The sequence below is a fragment of the Onychostoma macrolepis genome, chromosome 06 (assembly GCF_012432095.1).
Source record: "Onychostoma macrolepis isolate SWU-2019 chromosome 06, ASM1243209v1, whole genome shotgun sequence".
NCBI lineage: Eukaryota > Metazoa > Chordata > Actinopteri > Cypriniformes > Cyprinidae > Onychostoma > Onychostoma macrolepis.
In genome coordinates this window covers 7580909-7603740 of record NC_081160.1, presented here as the reverse complement: position 1 = coordinate 7603740, position 22832 = coordinate 7580909, and the positions used below count along the sequence as shown (strand labels likewise).

At 36.9% G+C, this 22832-nt stretch overlaps 3 protein-coding genes across 5 annotated transcripts in view; 2 read left to right on the top strand and 1 right to left on the bottom strand.

The window, feature by feature from the left end:
- Positions 1–1271: 1271 nt before the first annotated feature.
- sucla2 (succinate-CoA ligase ADP-forming subunit beta) lies at positions 1272–11660 on the bottom strand. Its single transcript, XM_058778771.1, has 11 exons — positions 11503–11660; positions 10376–10571; positions 8553–8652; positions 8304–8466; positions 7931–8059; positions 7712–7850; positions 4482–4643; positions 4094–4236; positions 3865–3985; positions 3071–3159; positions 1272–2114 (listed from the first exon to the last, which is right to left on the bottom strand). The coding sequence occupies exons 1-11, from the start codon at positions 11584–11586 to the stop codon at positions 2040–2042; spliced, it is 1401 nt and encodes a 466-aa protein (XP_058634754.1). The 5' UTR covers positions 11587–11660; the 3' UTR covers positions 1272–2039.
- A 22-nt stretch (positions 11661–11682) lies between these two features.
- Positions 11683–15455, top strand: nudt15 (nudix (nucleoside diphosphate linked moiety X)-type motif 15). 3 transcript variants are annotated; one of them, XM_058778776.1, is made up of 4 exons: positions 11683–11873; positions 12437–12613; positions 12761–12957; positions 14670–15455. In XM_058778776.1, the coding sequence occupies exons 1-4, from the start codon at positions 11833–11835 to the stop codon at positions 14771–14773; spliced, it is 519 nt and encodes a 172-aa protein (XP_058634759.1). In that variant the 5' UTR covers positions 11683–11832; the 3' UTR covers positions 14774–15455. The 3 variants fall into 3 exon arrangements, with proteins under 3 accessions (XP_058634759.1, XP_058634761.1, XP_058634760.1); XM_058778778.1 differs by having other exon boundaries at positions 11740–11830; XM_058778777.1 differs by having other exon boundaries at positions 11810–11862.
- A 277-nt stretch (positions 15456–15732) lies between these two features.
- The window catches only part of itm2ba (integral membrane protein 2Ba), an 8618-nt gene continuing 1518 nt past the window's right edge, over positions 15733–22832 (top strand). Inside the window, exons 1-5 of the mRNA XM_058778775.1 lie at positions 15733–15956; positions 19175–19306; positions 21686–21901; positions 22012–22122; positions 22317–22467. Coding sequence (XP_058634758.1) covers positions 15870–15956; positions 19175–19306; positions 21686–21901; positions 22012–22122; positions 22317–22467 — 697 coding nt within the window. The 5' untranslated portion in view covers positions 15733–15869. The remainder of the gene's footprint in view (positions 15957–19174; positions 19307–21685; positions 21902–22011; positions 22123–22316; positions 22468–22832) is intronic.

The following is a 22832-nucleotide window of genomic DNA, read 5'->3' as shown; positions in this document are numbered from 1 at the left end:
TACATTTGGTGAAAAAGTATTAACATTAAAATATGGCTAGCTGTAATGTATAATATTTATTTAAATCGTTATTGTGTATTTAAAGCAGTCAATTTATTATTACAATTACAGAAAAATTTAATTTATGTAAGACTGAAAAATATAAATTACATCAAGTGTTTTAGTTATGTTAAAATGGCATAATCCAAATGGATGGAAATATTATATTTAATTCAAATGCATAAATCTTATATTAAAATGATGAGTGTATCGCAGATGTTTTGCAAGTAATTAATATTTTTAGGACTCTTAAAGGAATAGTTCAAGCTCAGTTGGTGACTGACTAAAAATAAACAAATATGGCGTAAGCTATTTCGCCCCATAAGCAATTTAGTCTTTAATATTTTTTAAAAACTGTGTTAACTTAGTTCATTTAGAAATTTCATCTGGTCTGAAGAAACATATAGCTCAGTATCATCAGCATAACAGTGGAAACTAATCCAATGTTTTCTCATAGTATTTCCAAGAGGCAGTATATATATGAAAACAACAGAGCGCCCAACACAGATCCTTGCAGCACTTCATATTTTACCACTGTAAGGTTAGATGCTTCCTCATTTACAGAGACAAAATAGTAAGTGTTGGACAGGTAAACAACCCAATTCCTGGAGGGCCAAGCCCTGCAGAGTTTAGTTCCAACTCTGCTCCATAACATGTAATTTGAAAACAGGCCTAAAGGACTTCATTAGTTGACACTAAACTCTGCAGGGCTGTAGCCCACCAGGAAATGTGTTTTGTACCCCTGATCTAAACCATCTTAATGCCCGTTCCTGAATACCAATGTAATTCTGTAATCTATCTAACGGTATGTCATAATCTATGATGTCAAACACTGCACTAAAATCGACCTAAGCACTGAAATGCAGCCTTAGTCAGGTTCTCGAAGCAAGTCATTTGTAAGTTTACCACGTGCAGTTTTGGAAATTTTAGACACAAATCTAATATTTGAAACATAAATCATATATCACATACTTTCAGGAGGTCCTGCACCAGCTGGGCATCTGCCATTGAGATGAACAGGAATGCTACTAGATGGTTGAGGTATTACAGACCTCAAACTGTGAGCTGCCACATTCAGAACACTTTCCTTTATAGTAAGTTGAATTCTCACTACAAGACTCACTCTAACATGAAAGACGATTCAAGGGACTTACTTTGCCAAAGAAGTACATGTTCTACATTTCAAAAATAGACAGTGACAGAGCCTTTGAGTGGAATCAAACCTCATCCTCTGAGACGCTTCAGTATTTTTATTGTTTTCTGCAGCCACTGCACCGGTGGATCCACGTCAGACTGAGAGAACACCAATTACACACATATTCCCTGTGAGTGCTTGTGCGTTTACTTAAAAGGGAAATGGTGCATTTCTCTTCAGGAGAACAGAAAAGACATCCTACAGCGACACTCCCACCAGAAAACAGAAGGAAGGGAGGGAGGGATGAAGAAAGAGGGGGTGGGATTTTCTTTTAATGATACTGTGTGTGTGTGTATATATATATATATATATGTGGCAAAAGATAGGACTAGTGTGTCCGAGATATTCTTTATCCAAAGAGTCGGATCTCCAAGTACATTTCAACAGTATAAATACAGTCCCACATAAATACATCCTCCACTTAAGAAATCAAACAAACAATAACATTGACGAAACAAACAACAGTAGGCAGTAACACTGGCCCGATCTAAACCAATGGAACCAAAAAACCCAACATTATGTCAGTGGATTGGTTTGATGGGCTCTGCACTGGGTGAGGTTGATTTGCATGAAATGAAAGTTGCACCATGCAGATACACATGTGCTTTTACAATATGAAAGCACTGATGAGACAGAAGGAATGGGGAACAACAGAGAGACACAAACGAGAGATGACAGAAGCTTGACCAGGATATGGGGTTGTGGAGAACTCTACTGGAGGTCTGAGACTAGACAAGCTCAAGTGGCTTAGTTTTAGTTCATATAAGATGGTGTGAATAGTGATGCGACTTGTAGGTTTGCTCTGTTAGATGGGCAGCTGGAACTTGACATCAACCTGGGCCTCTTTGGCCAGCGATACAATTTCAGAGAGCTTTACAACCTAGAGAAAAAGATCGAGAAAGGTATGGTAAATATTTCAGAGTTGACCTTAAATTATGATCATCTTAATTATAACACAAGTGTCCTAAATTTTAATAGTAAAATGCAAAAAAAGTGATGATTGTTGATTGTTAAAAAAAAGCTCTACATAACGGTACATAAAAAAAAAAAATTGAGTATGTTCTGCTTGGCTGTCGTGATCATATAGTGGTTCTGCATTCAGTGTGGAAAGACGAATAGCTTGTAGCTAGAAATCTGGTTTGTATAGTCATTGTATAATAATGAGATTTGCTTTGATTCTATTTGACGGCAACATTTGCTTTCATTTTTCCTTTTGTACACGTTCCCCTTTTTAAATAACACAAGGTGCAATATGTTACCATTAGTTATTGGATTAGGTAGCATGAATTAACAATGAACAGCATTTTTTTTTTTACACAGCATTTATTAATCTAGATGAATTTATTTGTTTGATTTGTTTATTCATAATACATTAACGCCATTTATAATTTATACTTGAAAGATGTATTATGTATTTTTTATTTATTTATAACTTGAAATATTAATATGTAGAAATTAATATTATCCAATATTAATAAAAGTTGTAAAAGTATGGTTCATTGTTAGTTAATGAAACCTAATGAATTAACTACTATTAATGAACTGAACCTTGTCCTGAAGTGCTGTAAAACCATTTTTTTCTTCATTATTAAACATTAATGGCAGGTAAAGTTATGGGAAGATTTGTCCTGTCTCTCAAGAAAGTGATGGGACAACTGAGGGGTGACTAAACGATGACAGATTTTTCATTTTTGGGTAAACAACTCCTTTAAAACCTCATATTTCTTTGGACTATCAATTTGATTCCTGAACCATGATGGGCAGATTCATCTCTCCATTTCCACCCCATGTCAGTTTCAATTTGCCCATATGCATGCATAAATAAGAGAAACGCACCATTTTGGCTGCCTCGTCCAGATCATCACAGGCCAGGATCTTCAGAGGGCTGGCAGCGATCAGAGCCTTGGCATCGTCCACTCTTGTTCCTGGAGATCAGACAAGCATGATGAGAGTGAGATGAAGGACAGAAAACATGAGCCACCTGCACAAATATCCCTTTCCCTTTTTTATTTCTGTCACCCTTCTGTCAATGTTTCCTCTCTCCGTTTCAGATGTTCCAAGTCTTCTTGGGGGATTTGTGCTACCTTTTATTGATATAGATAGTACAGTGTTTTTGACTAATGAATTTCCAGGACCTTTCCATGACCTTTCTAGTCGTCTGCACTTACTGGATAAGGGTTTTCAATAATTCATCAAATTCTGTCTTCTTCTCTAAAGAATTCTAAGAAGCTTTCTGACCGATCTGTGAAACGGTTAATAAAAAAAAAAAAAAACTTGCTAGTTGCAAGTAAGTTGTACTTCATACAATAGCAACATCTAACCGGTGACATGATTTTAAAATAGGGTGTAACTAGTAAAATCTATATTTATTATAGTAATTGTATTTAATGAATGACCTCTGATAAGCCTTTGTGTCCTGTTCATGTGATTTTCGAAGGAAACCTGAAGTGCTTGTTCTTTTGGGTATAACTGATAATATGATTAAATTTTTCAGATCAGCACCCTTTTAAATAAAGTATGGGAACTGAAAATATTTTTAATGGGTTTCAAACCATCCCTTCACCTCTCCATTAATCAAAGTCACCCGCACCATCAATCATAATCATAGTATTAAGTTCGGTCTCTCTCACCTTGTAACCGCACTACAATGGGGATTTTCAGCTCCAAGTCAGTGACAGCCATGATAATGCCCTGTGCAATGACATCACACCGCATGATGCCACCAAAGATGTTCACCAAAATAGCTTGGACCTGTTACAGAGAACACAGAAAAACATTGAACACTTTCTGGCATAAGAGGTGCGATAAAAGCGCGGCAATAAGAACAGAAGCCGTATGTAATTCCCTTGATCATATTACCTTTTTATCAGAGGTGATGAGCTTGAAGGCCTCCGTCACCTGCTGTGCAGTGGCTCCGCCTCCAACATCCAGGAAGTTAGCAGGTGTTCCACCATGTAGTTTAATGATGTCCATGGTGGCCATAGCGAGACCAGCACCATTGACTAAACACAGGTGACATATGTATAAATTTACACATACACATATTCAAACTAGTCAAAATGGTACAAATTGCATAAACACAGAAAGTTTACAGAAAGTGCGTAATATATAAAGATCTTTAGTTCCAATTCTTTATTTAGAAATGTTAAAATCTAAAAAATGCTGATATGTGGGTTTATTTTTGAATTGTCCACTCAATGCTGTGATAATGTTTCTCTAATGGATGGTTGTAGGTTTTTGTACTGACCCAGACAGCCAATAGTGCCATCTAGGCCGATGTAGTTGAGATCTGCTGTGGCTGCCTGTCTGTCTCTGGCATCCTCCTGGGTCCAGTCTCGCATGTCGAACACTTTCTTCTGCCTATAGGCAGCGTTTGAGTCAAAGTTGATCTTAGCGTCCATACACATCACTGCAAAGCACAGAAGAAAACATCTATGAATGCATGAAACTATGGGACTGCTATGGAGTAGTATAGTGATGGGTAGGGCTGCACAGCATTTGAAAGACTGACACTGCATTGTTTTTCTGCAATATACACTCCTGAACAAAATCTTAAGACCAGGGGAAACATTACAAGTATTCGTATTTTACGCTGGTGGATCATAACCAGGTTGTAAGTACTGCTTCAAAATGCCAAAATAAGAAACCAGAGCAAGAGACAAAAAATTGAGATTAGGCAATTCATTGAAAACTGCATTTAAACTCAAACAGGCTGTTCATCAGCTGATCAAAAGTTGAAGACCATAGCCTTAAAAAGTTCAAATCTGTGCAAAAATATGGCTTTCATGTCATTGTCCTTCAGGCAGTTACACTGTCATGACCTCCTGATGGCAAAGGCAAAAAGGCTTTCTGTCTTTGAACGTGGTAGGATTGTTGAGCAGCACAAGCTGCTGAGGTTGGACGCAGTAAGACAGTCATTTTACATTTCTTAAAAAATCCTGAGAGTTATAGCACAAAAAAAGTCAAGTGGTAGACCCAAAAAAGATCAGAGGAACATGCAGGATGGTCCAAAAGAGCGACGTAATTCTCCTGGAAGAAGTCCTTCGTCAGGCGGGCATTGTGAACTGCAGCGTTGTCCTGTTGAAAGACCCAGTCATTACCGCACAGACGAGGGCCCTAAGTCAAGAGGGATGCCCGCTGCAACATGTCCACATAGCCAGCCGCCGTTTGACACCCCTGCGCAACCTAAAGATCCATTATCCCATTGAAGGAAAAAGCACCCCAGATCATGAAGGAGCCTCCTCCACTGTACTGCATAGAAAACATCTCCAGTGGGATCTCCTTGTCATGCCGGTAACGTTGGAAGCCATCAGGACCGTCCAGGTTGAATTTTTCTCGTCAGAGAATAAAACTTTCTTCCACCTTTCAATGTCCCATGTTTGGTGCTCCTTTGCAAATTCCAAACGGGCAAGTTTGTGGCGTGGGAGGAGACGTGTCCTTTGAAGACGTTTTTTGTTCTTTAAGCCCTTGTCTCTCAGATGCCTTCTGATGGTTATTGGGCTGCAGTGAGCATCAGTAAGGGCCTTAATTTTGGTCGAGGATTGGCCTGTGTCGGATCCTCCGGTGCAGTGCAGGTGATTTTTTTGGGGTCTACCACTTGACTTTTTTGTGCAATAAATCTCAGGATCTTTTAAGAAATGTAAAATGACTGTCTTACTGCGTCCAATCTCAGCAGCGATGGTGCGTTGAGCGTGCACTTGCTTGTGCGGCTCAACAATCCTGAGACGTTCAAAGACAGAAAGCCTTTTTGCCTTTGCCATCAGGAGGTCATGACAGTGTGACTGCCTGAAAAACAGATTTTTGCGCAGATTTGAACGTTTTAAGGCTATGGTCTTAAACTTTTGATCAGCTGATGAACAGCCTGTATGAGTTTAAATGCAGTTTTCAATAAACTGCCTACTCTCTATTTTTTGTCTCTTGCTCTGGTTTCTTCTTTTGGCATTTTGAAGTAATACTTACAACCTGGTTACGATCCACCAGTGCAAAATGCGAATACTTGTAATGTTTCCCCTGGTCTTAAGATTTTGTTCAGGAATGTATATTGCAATATGAAAAAAATTCAGGAATTTCCACCAGATGCCTTGAACAGGTCTATTTGTAGCTAATAATCATTCCAGAATGATTGGGGAGATTCTGTAGGGGAGGGCAAATTATAAGAATAATTAAAAAAAAAAAAATAAAAGCTGAAAATGACTTTACTTAGTGTGAACCATCAATTTGGGGAAAATATTGAAAAATCTGGATGTTCATACTTGGGTTTACTCGCTACAAGAACTCAAACTTCTTTCATTAACCATGAAGTGAACAGGTTATTTATTTATTCTTTTTTTTTTAATTTTTTTTTTTTTATCTCTTTCCTCAAGATTTCATAGGCCACATTCCCACAGTTTTTGACCCCATTCAACATGAAATAATAATTCATTTTTATTAAATAAAAATATCCAACAAATTACTGTTGTACTGTATTGTAAAATAATAATATCAAGTACTTAAAGAAATAATATTCTTATTATACACCTAATACAACTGTAAAATTACTAACATTACTAATAATAATTTTGATTTCTTGCTTTTCAAGCTTGTCAAGCTTTTAATTTGGCAGGTTAATTAATAATTAATAGACTATGTATGTCAGAGCAAAGACTGGCACTGTGTTCATTTACACTTGCGCAGCTCATAGTCTCAGCCTCAGATGTCACGCCCACGGACCGTTGGCTAAACGTCTGATGCATATGGTACACTTATCTGGAAACACTTCAGGAGTGTTGAAGTCGTCGTCAGATTGGTTAAATTATACAGGATTTCCAGGAGACGTGTGTGTCGCGTTCTTTAACATTCCTCCTGGAAACAAAAATGCCGTGATGCAGAAACGCCCTCATGAAAGAAGAAAGCCGTCGTGCTTACAACTGTGACGACAAGCGTTTATCAGGATCAAATAAACGCTGGATTTTCAAAAGTATGTGAAATATTTAAAGTTCGCAGCATAGAATCTTTAAAATACATCCGAGTTTCACACACCGGTCTGTTATTGTGGTGACATTTCCACTCCCCGAAACGTGACGCTGAACGAAACGAACTGTGATTGTTTGTTTGACATGTCAGTCAAACGGCATCATGGGTGGGCCTTGGCCAATGAAAGCTGCCATCTATTCCAGACCTTCAGCTGTCAGTCTGAAGGTCTGGCTACATGAGACTACGCAGCTCATAACACTGTTAAAGCATCTCAGAGCAGCTCAATCCACATTAAACGAACTAACACACTCTGATATGCTGAAACAAACACCTGATCATGAGCTGCACAAAAGTAAATGAACACAGTGCCACATTTAACTCTAAAACCTACAGCACAAATAATTATTTGATTTAACTGCCTAATCCAAAAAGCCATATTGCGATATTGATCGGGCAGCTCTAGGACAGGAGTTGTTTAATATGCACATAATGTATATAAAGTGTAAGGTGTCTGCTTTAGGGTACCAATGCCAGAAGAATCCTCCACCATTGGGTTGATCTCCAACATAGATGCATCATACTTGATGAACACATCATAAAGTTTCAACATGTTTTCTGCAGCTTCATTGATCAATGCAGGGGGGAAACCCATCTTCTCTGCCACCTGAAAAAAATAAAAAAATAAAAACATTATTCATGCAGGGGTCAGTGTGGGAACTGTCTATATAATACTCTGCACCTCACCTTAATAGCCTGATCCATCTTTATTCCCTGCATGATATCAATAGGCTCTTTCACAATAGCATCAGGATTCTCTGCAGCCACATCCTCAATGTTCACGCCCCCCTGAGAACTGCCAATCAACACAGGGCCCTGTAGGGGGTGGAGTAGAACCCATGTCATTTTAAGGGCAGGTGAAACCAAGTAAAGTGCTGACATTTCAGGTCACGACAAAGTAAAAGTTGCCCTCTACTGGCCATTCTGCTTATTGCAGCACATAAAGTGGTGATGTCATTTTTGAACGCTTGTAAAAAAGACTTTGTACTTGAATGCACACATATGCAAAGCAGTTTCACAGATAAACCATGCGGTAACGGCCTAGTCCGTGACCTCTCACCTGGAAGGACCTCTCCATGGTGATGGCAAAATAATACTCTCTGCGTGGGTATCTGCGCTCGCAGATAAACACCTGGTTACAGATCCGGCCTGCCTCTCCTGTCTGCTTAGTGAACAGCTTCTTGCCAATCATCTTAGAGGAGATATCTCTCGCTTCCTCTGGCCTGCAGACACAAAGCGCGTCAGAAGACAAAGAGGAAATTGGAAAAGTAATAAAGTGATGAACAATAAAGTAGGCACAAACACTCACGAGTAAACGATTCTAACACCGCCTTTCAATCCTCCCTCAAAAGTGCCTTTGCCTCGACCACCCGCCAACACTTGGGCTTTCACCACCAGGTCTTTAGAGCCTGAAAAAAGAGAAAGAATAAACAAGAAAGAGAAAAACCTTGAATAATGCCAACCAAACAGACACAGCAGTACACAAAACACATGGCCTTGCTCAAACAAACAAATACCGCTTAAATTGACAGAGATCTTCAACCAGTGAGTCACACTGTAATTAGCTACGGTCTCTAAAACTGCACAGACCTGCTGTACAGACACACAGAACAGGCTTACGAAAGGCTGGACCTGATTGTTATGATAAATGTAATGCCACATAACAGACCAGGAAGTATTAAATAGTTTTGATTCACTTGGATTTAAACTGCATAACCAGTTGAAAACAACAGATGTATGACGCCAACAAGAATGATTTAGGAAGGCACGGCATCATAAACTCAATTCCGCCTGTTCAGTAAAAACAATAAAGTGAAGTTTTATACCATTTCGACTGGGAGTTGTAACTTTACAAGCTAACTTTTCAATAAACAGACAGAACTACACTTTTTTTTTTTTTTAATTTAAAATGGTATTAATTTAGAATTCTCATTATTTACTCACCCTCATTTTGTTCCAAACCCATAAGACCCATTCTAACAAGAAGATACTAAGCAAAACAATCATGCTGCCTTTGTCCTGCCTAATGGCTTGAATTTGACTGTTCTTCACCACACTACTGTTCAAGTTTGAGGCACAAACAAATTAATATTCTGCATGAATGCATTACATTTATCAAACGTGACTGCAAAGACATAATGTTACGAAAGATTTCTATGTGAAAAAAAAAATACTGTTCTATTGAACTTTCTATTCATCAACAATTCCTAAAAATGTAACACAGTTGCCACAAAAATATTAAACAGCACATCTGTTTTAAACATCGGCAATAATAAGAAAATAACATCTGTCAAAGGAAGTTTAGGCATCAAGAGGGTGAGAGTTTTCAGCTTTGGGCGACTAATCCTTTTAAAGTTGTATCAAGTTGGAGCACTGAAAAAAGGAAGTGCCCCACAGAACGCCATTAAAACGTTGACTTGACATTGTGAAACTATAGAAACTATAGTTGTCCATGTTGCAATTTTGCAAATAAAGCACTCCCACTTTTTGCATTTACCAGAAATGAAATGCACAGTAAATGAAAGGCTTTTCATTTGGAAACAGAAAGTTAAGGAGTAAAATCCAATTTTATTCAGATCTGAGACACACCAAGATTCAAACTAATGGGTCACTTAAACCCATTCTCTATTGTGCATGTTTCTCAGTCTAAAGCTAGTCCCTGCATGCTTGAGACACCCTAACCTCCTTTATTCCAGCTAACAGCACTGCCTGTCCATCACAGGTCTGTGCAGGTGCTGCCTATATGCTGACAGTTAGATTAAAGTGTAGGCCAGCCACATTCTCCAGAGGTGGCGCAAATCTATGTTTAGACTGCAATGTGTGTGAGAACAGCACAACAGCTGCAACACAGTAAATTCAAGACCCTAAAATAGGGTAATCTGGCAGTCCTGTTCAAAACACTGTAATCTGACCTGCATAAAAGCATTGCCAATGGCATTCCCTAAATGTATATATCCTGTGTTGAACTACTACTCAAGATCATTCCAATGTGAAAAATATGTTAAACAGTGGAAAATACAAATGAGTCAGTGTGCATATGATATGGAACAGTTACGCAGACTGCATCCCTTTGAGAATAAATATTGTTGACTTTCCTCAATTAGTTCCCAGCATATGTTCATGTGTTCTTACCAATCTGCTTGGCAACAGCATAAGCCTCATCAGGCGAGCTGGCCACCAAACCCGCAGGCACAGAGATGCCCGCTTCCTTCAGCAGCCCGATGCTCATGTATTCATGCAGGGAGAGGTTCCTCTGCTGCTGCACTGACAGCATTGGAGACGGCTGGTTGCCATGACTACCAAATAGACCCGATGTCCCACCAAGCACCTGGTAATTGAAAGTTAAGAGAGAAAATACTGATTAAATCCAACACAACTAAATTAAGCCAATAAGCCATGGTCATATTTACATTGCAATCACTAACTTTTGTAGATTGCTAAATGGAATCCACAAGCGGAAACAAGAACAAGCAAAGTCTCAGTTTTACAAGGAAAAGGATTTTCCCTTTCTCTTGCTCAATAGATTAATACTTAACTGACTTTAGTACAGTCTTTCAATAATATGTGGGACATCAGAATATGTGGAATCATAATATCCATTGAAGCAGACTATCTGCACCAGCAATATTAAGATGATTAACTGATGAATTAATGAATTTTGCTGTAATCCAAAGTGACATACAGTACACTCGATATAGGAATAGCCCTTTATGAAGCAACTTGGGTGTCTTGCTCAAGGTTACAACCTTCTAATGGCCAAACATAAGACATTTATGATATGAAATTTATGACTCAGGAAGGTTTACAGTAAAGGACACTATCATTTTGTTAATTAAAACAGGCATATTTGCAGTTCTGAGTGGTTTAAGAGTTAACCTTATTAACCAGCTGGCACCAGAGTTTAACAGAAACACTGAAGTGAAACAAAACAGACTGGCCCTCTGTCCATGTAGGTCAAAGTTAACTCGGAAACCCAGATGACATATACAATGTGTATGACAACCATATAAACAAACAAACACGTTAAACTCCCAGATATAATTGAACTTAAATCTGCCTAACTCCAAAAGAGCATCCGCTCAGTAGAAAATGAATAGGTTTGCTAATCTAAGCATTAGTAATAATGACAGGCAGCTAGCCTGAAGGCTAATGTCAAAGGAGAATCGCCCACTTGGTGTCACTAAAAGTGATCAAAAAAGCAAGCCACTTCACAAATGACAGTCGGATATAGTTATCTGGTGTGTGTACGCAAAACTGACCTTAGCTGCCGAGTTTAAAGTCGTCCTGGAGCCGGAATTCCTCAGTCCAGCGGACAACCGGCCACAGATCAGGGACGTCGCCATGTTGCTCTGTGCACAAGCAGCGCAGCACAAAAACAAATGACTGCACGCGCCTGCGTCAGGACGTACGTCAACTGCGCAGCTCCACTTTGAGAATCGCAGCTGGCTATTTCCTTCCCCATGAACCAAAGCTTACTATTCAAATCAATTCACGTGTTTACTGTGACAAAGATTTTGGGAATTAAGATGATTTAATGATTTAATTTGTTCATCTCATAGTGCACAAGCTTCAACCAGATCGTGAAAGGTATGCTTTCTGTCAGGAGATTCATCTACCAAGTAAGATATAGGTAAGTTTAGACTATGATGTGATTTACAGTAAAGCAGTGTTGCTTAATTATGCCCCAGCATTGCACATGTCCTTCTCTCTCACTAGTGGAGGGGGTTGTGATTCATTCCAGTGATTCGAATCTTTTCAAACCGCTCACCAAAAAGACTCTTTACATCCTTACGCCAGTAGATGGCAGCAAGTGAGCGTCTTTTTGTGCGTTGTGACAAGTTATTGAATCATGTACCTATCATTCAAAAATGGATTCATTCAAAAAGCTATAACAAAAAAGACAATAATAGCGGAAATAATTGTCTCCAGTCATTTTTATACAATAATGATTCTTCCACCTTTTCTCAAGTTATCTCAATGACTACATTTAAAATAAAAATACACCATCTTCCTCTGTGAAATACAAAAAAAAAAAAGAGTGATTTTGTTTATTATTCCTATTTTTTATTTAAAGTTTAGAACTTGGTTTAAGTTCTCCTAAGAACTCCAAGTAGATAATTTAGGTCATAGGGATTCAGCAGACATAAAATTTGGACTACAGCTAAATATAACTGTTTGTCTCTTTTAACACAGTTTAAATACAATGTCTGAGGCTGTTCAAAATGGAAAACCCATCCTCAAACGTCCTGGAGTGGGACTTGGGGTTCTTGTGACAGACTCCTCCAATCCAGGATGTGTCCTGTTAGGAAAAAGAACAACCAGAGTTGGGAAAGGCACCTACCAGTTACCAGGAGGTCACATTGAATTCGGGTGAGTTTACTGTCACAAAAATGCATCAGTGTGGTCTTTTACTAATGTATCAGATTCTTTATAATTCCTGCTTATTCATTTTAACTTTTCTTATGCGCTGGTGCATTAATACACATGGGTTGCAAGTAAATTAATTTCAATTATCAGAGAAACTTGGGAGGAATGTGCCCAGAGAGAGGTGATGGAGGAAGCTGGTGTCCGACTGAAGAACATTCGCTTTGCATCCGTCGTAAACTCCATCAGACTGGAGGAAAACTACCATTATGTAACAATCTTCATGCAGGGAGAACTGGACAGATCTTTCACTGCTGAACCAGTTAATTTGGAGCCAGAGAAGAATGAAGGTAAACCATTTATTTGAATGTGTTATTGCCTGTGTAGTCTCAGGCCCAGATGGCCCACCCACAGATCATTCATGATAGTGATAAAAATCTGTCATGTGAGACTATTGCCTTTCTCACGCCAACTTGGCAGTCACCATTACAACAGGTTTTAGCAGTTTTGAGCAAATATTAAAATGTTTTTTTGAATACAGTATAAGATAATGATGACATGGCTTTTTATAAAGCACTAAAAGTTTAAATCCCATGGTTTATTTGATGTTCAAATTAATAGATATGCTAGACAAACTATTGATTAAGATGACATTAAAATAGAAATTAAAGTAGACCTACACACAAGTAATCTCTATCCCAAATCTTGACCTTCTTAATTATATCCATCAGTTATAATCATACAATTTTACCTAATCAGTTGGAGTGATATTCAATTATTTGTAATAAGAATTGGTCACTTTATATTTTGTTTAGGCACACTTTTAATATCTAACTGAGTGCTTTTTGGCCAGAATGTGAGCCAGACTATACAGTGGCATGCGAAAGTTTGGGAACCCCTTGCAGAATCTGTGAAAATGTGAATAATTTTAACAAAACAAGAGAGGTCATACAAAATGCATGTTATTTTTTATTTAGTACTATCCAGAGTAAGATATCTTACATAAAAGATGTTTACATATAGTCCCAAGACAAAAAGATAGCTGAAATGATTCAAATAACCCCATTCAAAAGTTTGGGAATCCTTGGTTCTTAATACTGTGTGGTTACCTGGATGATCCACAACTGTTTTTTTTGTTTTGTGATGGTTGTTCATGAGTCCCTTGTTTGTTCTGAACAGTTAAACGGAGCACTGTTCTTCAGAAAAATCCTCCATGCCTTGCAGATTCTTCAGTTTTCCAGCATCTTTTGCATATTTGAACCCTTTCCAGCAGTGACTGTATGATTTTGAGATCCATCTTTTCACACTGAGGACAATTGAGGGACTCAAACACAACTATTAAAAAAAGGTTCAAACATTCACTGATGCTCCAGAAGGAAACACGATGCATTAAGAGCCGGGGGGTGAAAACTTTTGAACAGGTCCTCAGTGTGAAAAGATGGATCTCGGAACCATACAGTCACTGCTGGAAAGGGTTCAAATATGTAAAAGATGCTGGAAAACTGAAGAATCTGCAGAGCATGGAGGATTTTTCTGAAGAACAGTGCTCAGTTTAATTTTTTAATTTTAATTTTTTTTGTCTTGTGGACTATATGTAAACATCTTTTATGTAAAATGTCATACTCAGGACAGTACTAAATAAAAAATAACATGCATTTTGTATGATCTCTCTTATTTTGTTAAAATTATTCACATTTTTCACAGATTCTGCAAGGGGTTCCCAAACTTTCGCATGCCACTGTATGTCGATAGTCAAAACAACGTATGACAGCAAAAGTATCTGTAGATTTACTTGATATTTACATAGTCATGCACTGTATAAAACCAAATCATATGCTTTGGATTTCTGTTGTATGTATGATTTCTATGAGTAACTATTGACCAAGTATAAATTAGTTGATTTAGCATTAGACATCAATTTATTATGTGAGTGTAGCTAATACTGAAAAATTAGTGATTCATTTTTAATTATTTGACTGTATCTGCCCAAATGCCAAGCAGCAGCAGTATTACTGCAGTATTTCTCTGAAAGCTTCAGATTCATTAGTTATTTCTTTCTCAGGTTGGTCATGGAGGCGGTGGGAGGATTTTCCCCCTGAAGAGCAGCTATTCTTGCCATTAGCCAACCTGAGACAGCAGGACTTCCAACCATTCAAAAAGAGTTAAAGGGATTTTCTATAATTAAGAAATCAACCTTATCACTCCCTGACTTAACCTTATTCAGGATCAGGTGAACTGAACTTACCTTAGGCCTTTTCTCACTCATTTTGAAGAGAGCTTTGACCTGTCGAAAGGACACACACGCCCAGACCTTAAATTGTGAGATCAACATACTGTACTTTCAGATTGACTGTCATGGATAATTAATTACTGAATGTTATTCCAGCTTCTCAATAGCCAAATGATTTTACTGAACACACATGTGTATTAAATTTTATCTAAGGGTATTAAGCTATTAGGGCTTATCAGTCATATATTTTTTTGTACATGCCGGTATATTAAGTATACAGCATGTTATGTGTGATATTTTGTTAAAATATTTAGGTAACAGTTTACAATAAGGTCTTGTTAACATTACTGAATGCATTAGGTATACCAAAAGCAATACTTTTACAGCATTTAATTTTGCCCAATGCTAATTTCAAGTAAAAAACTAGCATTAACCTGTATTAATAATGAAATATTTTATTGTAAAGTGTTACCAATATTTCATCATAACTTCCTCATGCAAACTTACTCTAACTGTTCCCACCAGACAACACCCTTTGCATTTGTAATACTACTGCAAGGATTTCATAACACATTATTTTTCCACATAAACCTTACCTGCACTCAAATAAACTTCACCTGGTAGGTTGGACAGTCTCATTTTTTTTAGAAACCACGCCCCTATCAGTGAACTGATTATATTATATTATATTATATTATATTATATTATATTATATTATATTATATTATATTATATTATATTATATTATATTATATTATATTATATTATACGTTGTGTGTTCATGTAATTTATTAATGACATTGAAATATAACTTTATTAAAAACAAACGATGTTATTTATATTTGGTGGAAACAGCGCCCCCTTCCCGTTCATTGATGAACATACAGTCTGAATCCGGTCGGCTCGAGCTAAATGCGCCACAGCAAGTTGAGAAGCAGCACAGCGTACAAAGAGGTCGTCTGATTCGCCAAGCTTTCGCTGTAGTTCGGTGGGAACAAAAAACAGTGACAAAACAAATTTCAGTTGCACAACATGGTGAAACTCGCTTTCAACTCCGCTCTCGGACAGAAGGATTTAAAAAAGGAGGAGAAGGATGAAGCTTTGATCCCTCAGGATGTGGTGAGTTTCGTTTAGCACAAACGCTAACCGGCTAACGTTAGTGAAATTAAAAACAACGTTAATAACAGCATTGCTTTTAGCCATTCGATTCTTTATAACGTGTTTATTTATTGTAACAGTGTTCGGTCAGAGTGTTTAAAAAAAACATACGACAGTATTAAATGGATACATAAATGAAGGATTTTTACAAAAATAAACATTCAGAGTAAATAAAAACATAGTTGATGTTTGACTGCAATATAGACGTTATTTATACCAGTGTGACTGAAACACTTAGTCGATATTTGATCGGGCTTGGTGAGGATTATAATTTTATTTTTTGTCTGGTAGTTTTGTTTTTGTGTGTGTAGAGGGAAGCCATCTCCTGCCTTGTTTCAGAGTGTGTATGTGTGTGTGTGAGTGAGTGTCAGACAGCTTTGAGCTTACAGGAAAATGGCCGACAATCCAACACAAACACCAGGATATATACACAAAAATCTTTTTGCATTGCACTTTTGAGATGTTTTCCATCAAGATTCCTAATGCAGGCACATGCAATGTTTAGATAAATAAAAAAATATTGCATTATTGCAAGAAATGCATGTACAAAGGTGTGTGTGTGTGTGTGTGTATATCATATATCATGAATTGCAGTTTTAAATGCTTGTTCTAGTAGCCTGATGCATGTCTGTGCAGTCATTGCAATATTTTAATTTAAACGGTTCATTTCATATGGGATTTGCATTTAAAGGAATGTGGATGTATAAATTTGTCCCTTGCACTTCCTGAATAGGTTGCAGTAGTAAACATAGTAAAATCAGGAAGAGGAAATACATGTTTAGCCAGCTTATCGTGGGAGACTTTCATAAGTGTGAGACCAGCTCCCACTCAGATGCATGCACCGTCTGGCTGCTTCTGTTTCTCAAATACGATCATCATCTGCCACTGAGGATGAGTCAGCGCCTAGTGTGCGAACTGGGTTGATGATCAAGAAGAGGAGGTCGTGAATCATTCATAAGGCACTGTTGTGTCTGCTGAAACACTGCCACTTCGATCAGACCAACGGTGCAGCCTGATCTCACTGCCACTATTTCAGCAAGTTGCGTTTCGGCAGGCATATGTCTTATGAAAGAAGAAGAAATGGATTCAGAAGGTTCCATGCATGGAGCGGTGCTCCTTACCTTTAGACATTTCTGGCAATCAGAGACTCTAATACTTATCTAAATCGGTTAAAAGGTGTCAATTCTTCATGAGATAAGCTGTAAAGATCGTGCTGTGTGGTCTGCAATCCTCTGTCACACAGGTGATCAAAGCCTCACTGAACTTGCGGCTGGAGCCGACTACCAAAAACAGCCATCTTTGTTCCTTGGAAAAACTCCTAAAGGCACTGGTTATTTAAACAAAGACGGTCTCTGTTAGCTAAGCCGTAATCTGCGGTGTGTGTCTGTGTGTGCAAGGGCAAAGCTGTGTGTATTTGAAACAGGTGTGTTTGTGTGTAAATGTGTGACTGAATCTTTGAAGCTTTTTGTTTTAGGCTCGTTTTTTTACAAACTCCACAACAGAAAGTGCATTCATGCAACTATAACGTCGCATGACCATAAGATATCGATGCACGTGTGCTGCATAGATTAAAAGAAATGAAATCTAAAATGTAAACAGATTAAGCCGAGCATTGCATTAGGGTGATTTTGAATGTATTTCATGTTGTGCAGATGCTGTGCCTTCACAGATAATTAAAACATGGATTGGTGTCCTAGATTATAGCTTCAAAAGTCTAGTATAACTTCAAAGTCTACCAGTAATAATTCAGTAGAAGAGCACTTAAATATACAGCTTCAAATATTTGCCTAATCAGGATTTATAGTCAGTGTGTGTTTATTTTTGTATGTAATTTTTTTTTTTTTTTTTGATGGGTGCAAATATTTGTTACTAACTGCTTATTTTGATAATTGAGTGATCATATAAAGGCATTTTTCTGTATTTTATTGAAAAAAAATATATAAACAGTTAATTTCATATTACACTTTGTTTTAAGGTGTCATTATTTCAGTGTACTTAGTAATATTAATTATAACATTAAAATCTTTATATTACTTACAATAAGGTTTAGGGTTAGTTGCTTGTAATTATAGTAAATACATGTAACATGTATAACAAGGACGTTACAAAATAAATTGTTCCAAAAAATCATATATACTATATATATTTTATGTATAACAACAAATGCTGTAAGGAACAGAATATTTTATTATTTTAATAATAAAAAATAAAACTAGCCATTTTTATTTGATTTAATTGAAGAAATAATCATTATAATACATTATTAAAATAACTGTTAGTTTTTTTTAAATGAGAAAATTCAAGCAGACACAATATGAAATGTCTCTGCAAGATCATAAGGTTGGTGTTTACTGAACTAGAGGAGAGATAATGATGACTAGACTCATTTAAATTGCAGCATTGTCATGGGAAATTTAGTACAGACTGCATCCCTCAGACACCCCTGTAAACAAACCTTTATGTATATTATAGATGTTTCTACCTGAAATGGAAATGTTTTTGTTGCTCATAATTTCCCTGGAGTCTGCAACATGATGGCTGTTGTAAACACAGGAAAGCTAAGCTACTTTATCTTCTTTTGCTCTCATTATGTTGTATATGAAAAATATGACAAACAAATGAGGACCAAAAAGATTTGGTGCCAAATTGTCACCATTTTCAGTCTGATTTGTTTTCACTTTCGTCCTTGTTCATCAGTTACTGTGTCAGCTGATGTTTTGTTCATTTGCATCATGCAGTGTGTTTGTTCCTGTTGGTCTCTGGAGGGAGGTTGGAAATTTCCCAGTATCTGTTGCACACAATGCAATTGTTTTCTACAAAGCCACACCCAGACTAAATACGCTTGCACATTAAATCGATGAAAACTCTCTCCTTTAACATAAATAAACACATGCAGGTGAACTAGTGAGTGCGATCTGTGGGGATTTCAGTGAGAAAAATGTGAACATTTGGAAACAAAAACACAGTTCCCAACAGTAGTTCCCATACACATGGCGTCATGAAGTGAGACCATATATTACATAAAAATTTAGATATGTCTATATCAAAGCTATCTAAAGAGTAAAAGTGGCATGTATTGTTGAAGTCATCAACTGCTTAAAAAAAAAACAAATTTTTACTAGAAGCATTATAATTCTGTTTTTCTTCGTGTGTGTGTGTGTGTGTGTGTGTGCATACAGGACTTGGAGGATGGTCTGCGTATCAGGCAGCAGTCCAGGGCCTGGTGCTGGTGCATGTGTTTGGGTCTGGCCCTCATTCTGTCTGGAGTGGTTGTGGGCGGAGCTTACCTGTACAGGTATTACTTCATAGAGGTGAGAGAACCGTTTCTATCAGCTGCACCACATGAAAACTCGGAATAAGAATGTGAATCTGTTGGATCCTTAAAGTATTAAAATGTTTTAAGGTTCACTTCAAAATTGAAGGACAATTAAAAAAAGTCCAAACATAGATTAAGTGATTTCTTTGTCAGTGCGATTAAAAATTAGTTAACAACAACAAAACATTTTTTTTATATATATTATTATTATTTTTTTTCTTAATAAAAATTTATATTTCAACCAAAAACATTTTTCAGACAGCTTTGTATTGTTACAATGTTAGCATTATGGGTGTTGAAGTTTTTAGCTAATGGAAATACCACAGCCCTATTTCTGTTTTCTCTAGTCATGTTGTAGCAACAAATGTTTTTTTTTTTCCATTTTAAATCTTGTCAGCGGTGAATTACCAAATTCCATTTTTTCCATTTAAATATTTCTGGATTTGGCAAATTCTATGACATTCTGCATAAATTCCGTTTATATGACTGAATCCCGCCAATTCTTCCGTGTTTTCCACATCGTGGAAATCCAGGGTTTCCGCAGGGTCTTAAAGTCTTAAATTGTACAAAGTCTTAATTATGATTCCAAGAGGTCTTAAATTTGGAGACAGAAAGACCAGAATTACGATATGGCTGAATGTGACGATTAAACTTCAAAAGGCTATGATTTCATTAAATAAACATGAGCGCTATAAGTTCAAAGTCCGGTGCTGCACTGCTTTGTGTACTGCCTTTAAAACCGTTATATTTGTGCCAAACGCGACACCTGCTGGCAGAGAATGAATAAGTTATGAGTGAGTAATGAGTAACATAGGTTAAACTAGTGCGTGTATGAGTGCCTTCTTTCACTGCACGATTCAGTCTATTAAAATGCATTTAGAATGATCACATAATTTAAGATATTAGGGCTGAAAATGTATAGCCTATATTTATATCATTTCATATAGTTAATATCTCACGAAGAGTGTTTTTTTTTTTTTTTCAAAAGTCAGCATGATTACAAATGTGATATTGATTTTATGCAACAGTTCAATAAACAAGAAGTTAATATTAAGAGACTTACGTTTTAGACACCATATTTCCTGCTTTTGCTCTATTTCTCCAACAAAATCATTCCAAACACAGCACTGTTTTGTGTCTCTGAACAACCTGACGGTTTAAATGAATCGGTTCAATTGCAATGACTCCCTTATTGACAGTGACTTGCTGCCACCTACTGGCAGATTTAATTTCACATTTAAAGTGTCTTAATTTTTTAAAATAATTTCAAACAACAGTTTTCAACGTTTTATGTTTCAAATATTAAAACATTATTTATGCATTTGTAACTGCAGGTTAGCATTCTATATCCCTCTGAGCTGCATTAAACCGTGTGTAAATGCATCTAAATGCCACTTCAGATGCATTGCAAAGATGCATTTTGTTGATACTGATTTCATTTGCTTGGTAACAGCCCAAATGCAAGAATTTGACTCAGATGATGCACACTTTTAGAAAAAATGGCTTAACGGTAAAAATGCCCATAAAACTTCTTGGAAAAGATTAATTTCTATCACTGCTGTGAACTGACCACACAGAATGTGAAGAATATAAAAAAAATTCAGGAGTCAGCTGTCCATGGTTATCTTTAAGATACCAGCACAATAACACACTCAGCAAAATATCGTCTAATTATCGTTATCAATAAAATCCCAGAAAATATCAAGGTATCATTTTTTTGTCAATATCGCACACCCCTAATTCATGTTATTTAATCTGTATAATAATTTATTGATGATAACTGTTTAAATCAATATAATAATTAATACTTTTGACTTAACCATTTTCTTAAAAATGGTTTAAAGGCTGAAATATAAAATGATAAATTTACAAGACTTTGTTTTTGTGAAAACTTGTATCTGAATTGTAAATTATGCTTTTTACAGTTTAATATGGTACTATAGACGTTGTCCTACCCTGCTCATGTGGTATTAATTTTATTTGTGCAAGTCTTAAAAAGTCTTAAATTTGAGCTTAAAAATCCTGCAGAAACCCTGAAATCATAGGCCCCTATAAATGTTACTAATCTACATTATTACCCAAATTACAGTTACTCTACAAAAGCATGTTGAATCTCAGCATGTTGACTTGCATCAAAATGAAAAAAATAAATAAATAATTATAATTGAACTAGGTGATGTGGTGTAAAAACCTTACTATTTAATAAAATGTATGATTTATTTTTTTTAAATCTTTGGTTACAAAATCGGTGCAAACTTAAATCACTGATATCTTAAATTCCATTTCCTTAAGCATACTGAAACATCTAACAGAATGATGTGTGTCTAGTTGAGCATGGTGAATGAATGTGTCTATTCATAACGATGGTCTTCAGGAGGAGAGGATGTATTTCTGCGGGGTGAACTACCGTGAGGAAAATTACAAGATGCAGGACAGCCAGGAGGAAACCGACATGGATTTGCCAGCCGCATCCAGGAGGATTGAGGAGAGAGTGAGGGTTCTGGAGGACGAGGGGGTGGAGCTCATTAACATCCCAGTGCCCAAGTTCAGCGACAGCGACCCTGCTGACATCGTTCATGACTTCAACAGGGTGAGAGCCGAAGTTTATTTTCCTCATTCACACACAATTTTATCAGGTTCCCAAAAATAAACTACATGTACCAAAATAGTAACATGTTGGTTTTTCTTCTCTGCTTTTAGAGACTGACAGCCTATCTGGATCTGCGTCTGAACAAATGCTACGTCATTCCTCTCAACACCTCTGTTGTGATGCCACCCAAAGACTTCCTGGAGCTTCTTGTCAACATCAAGGTAACTGCAGCAACACTGTTGTCTTATATTTGAGCTTCTTCAAAATCCTTTAGTCTGCCTCAAAACCTCCTGAACTGCCTACTTAAGACATTTGAACAGTGACCAGAAATGAAGTCCAAGTTGTCAACTGGCAAGGCTTTGCAACACAGTTCTAGTCTGGTGTTCAAGCATGTGAACTTTGGTTGTGTTTGCAGGCTGGAACATACCTGCCGCAGTCCTACCTGGTGCGTGAACAGATGATAGTGACCGGAAAGTTGGAGCATGTGGATCAGCTGGGTTACTTCATCTATGGCCTCTGCAGAGGGAGAGACACTTACAAACTGGAGCGCAGAGAGGCCGTTTTTGGTAAAAACATGCATCCATCTATACTTTTGGCGAGCGTCCCATTGTTCTTAGGTTAATTACACACTAACCTCTACAAACAGTATTTGCTAGTTAAGACTTTTTGTCCCATTTATGAGTCTTTACTAGGGTCTTACATATTTTATATATTATTTAAAAAAAAATTATAATAATTTAATGGCTTTGGTTTGAACGGCAAAACAAAAAGACATTCCAAACCATCTAAACCACTGAAACAAAATAATTAATAGAATAAAAATAAATAAATGGACATTTTCATACATCAGTTCATAGATTTCCAATTTATTTTGCCATTTACAGATTTGAATAACTTTTAAAGAATATTGAAATAAAAAGTATCATAAGTT

Excerpts from the sequence above, each read along its gene's own strand:
- nudt15 (XM_058778776.1), top strand. The coding sequence starts at position 11,833 with ATGCTTTCTGTCAGGAGATTCATCTACCAAGTAAGATATAG. Across the intron at positions 11,874-12,436 it reads ATCTACCAAGTAAGATATAG|TTTAAATACAATGTCTGAGG; the intron begins GTAAGTTTAGAC and ends CTTTTAACACAG. Across the intron at positions 12,614-12,760 it reads GGAGGTCACATTGAATTCGG|AGAAACTTGGGAGGAATGTG; the intron begins GTGAGTTTACTG and ends TTCAATTATCAG.
- sucla2 (XM_058778771.1), bottom strand. The coding sequence starts at position 11,586 with ATGGCGACGTCCCTGATCTGTGGCCGGTTGTCCGCTGGACTGAGGAAT. Across the intron at positions 8,467-8,552 it reads GGTGTTAGAATCGTTTACTC|GCCAGAGGAAGCGAGAGATA; the intron begins GTGAGTGTTTGT and ends TTGTGTCTGCAG. Across the intron at positions 3,160-3,864 it reads CATTGTAGTGCGGTTACAAG|GAACAAGAGTGGACGATGCC; the intron begins GTGAGAGAGACC and ends TCTGATCTCCAG.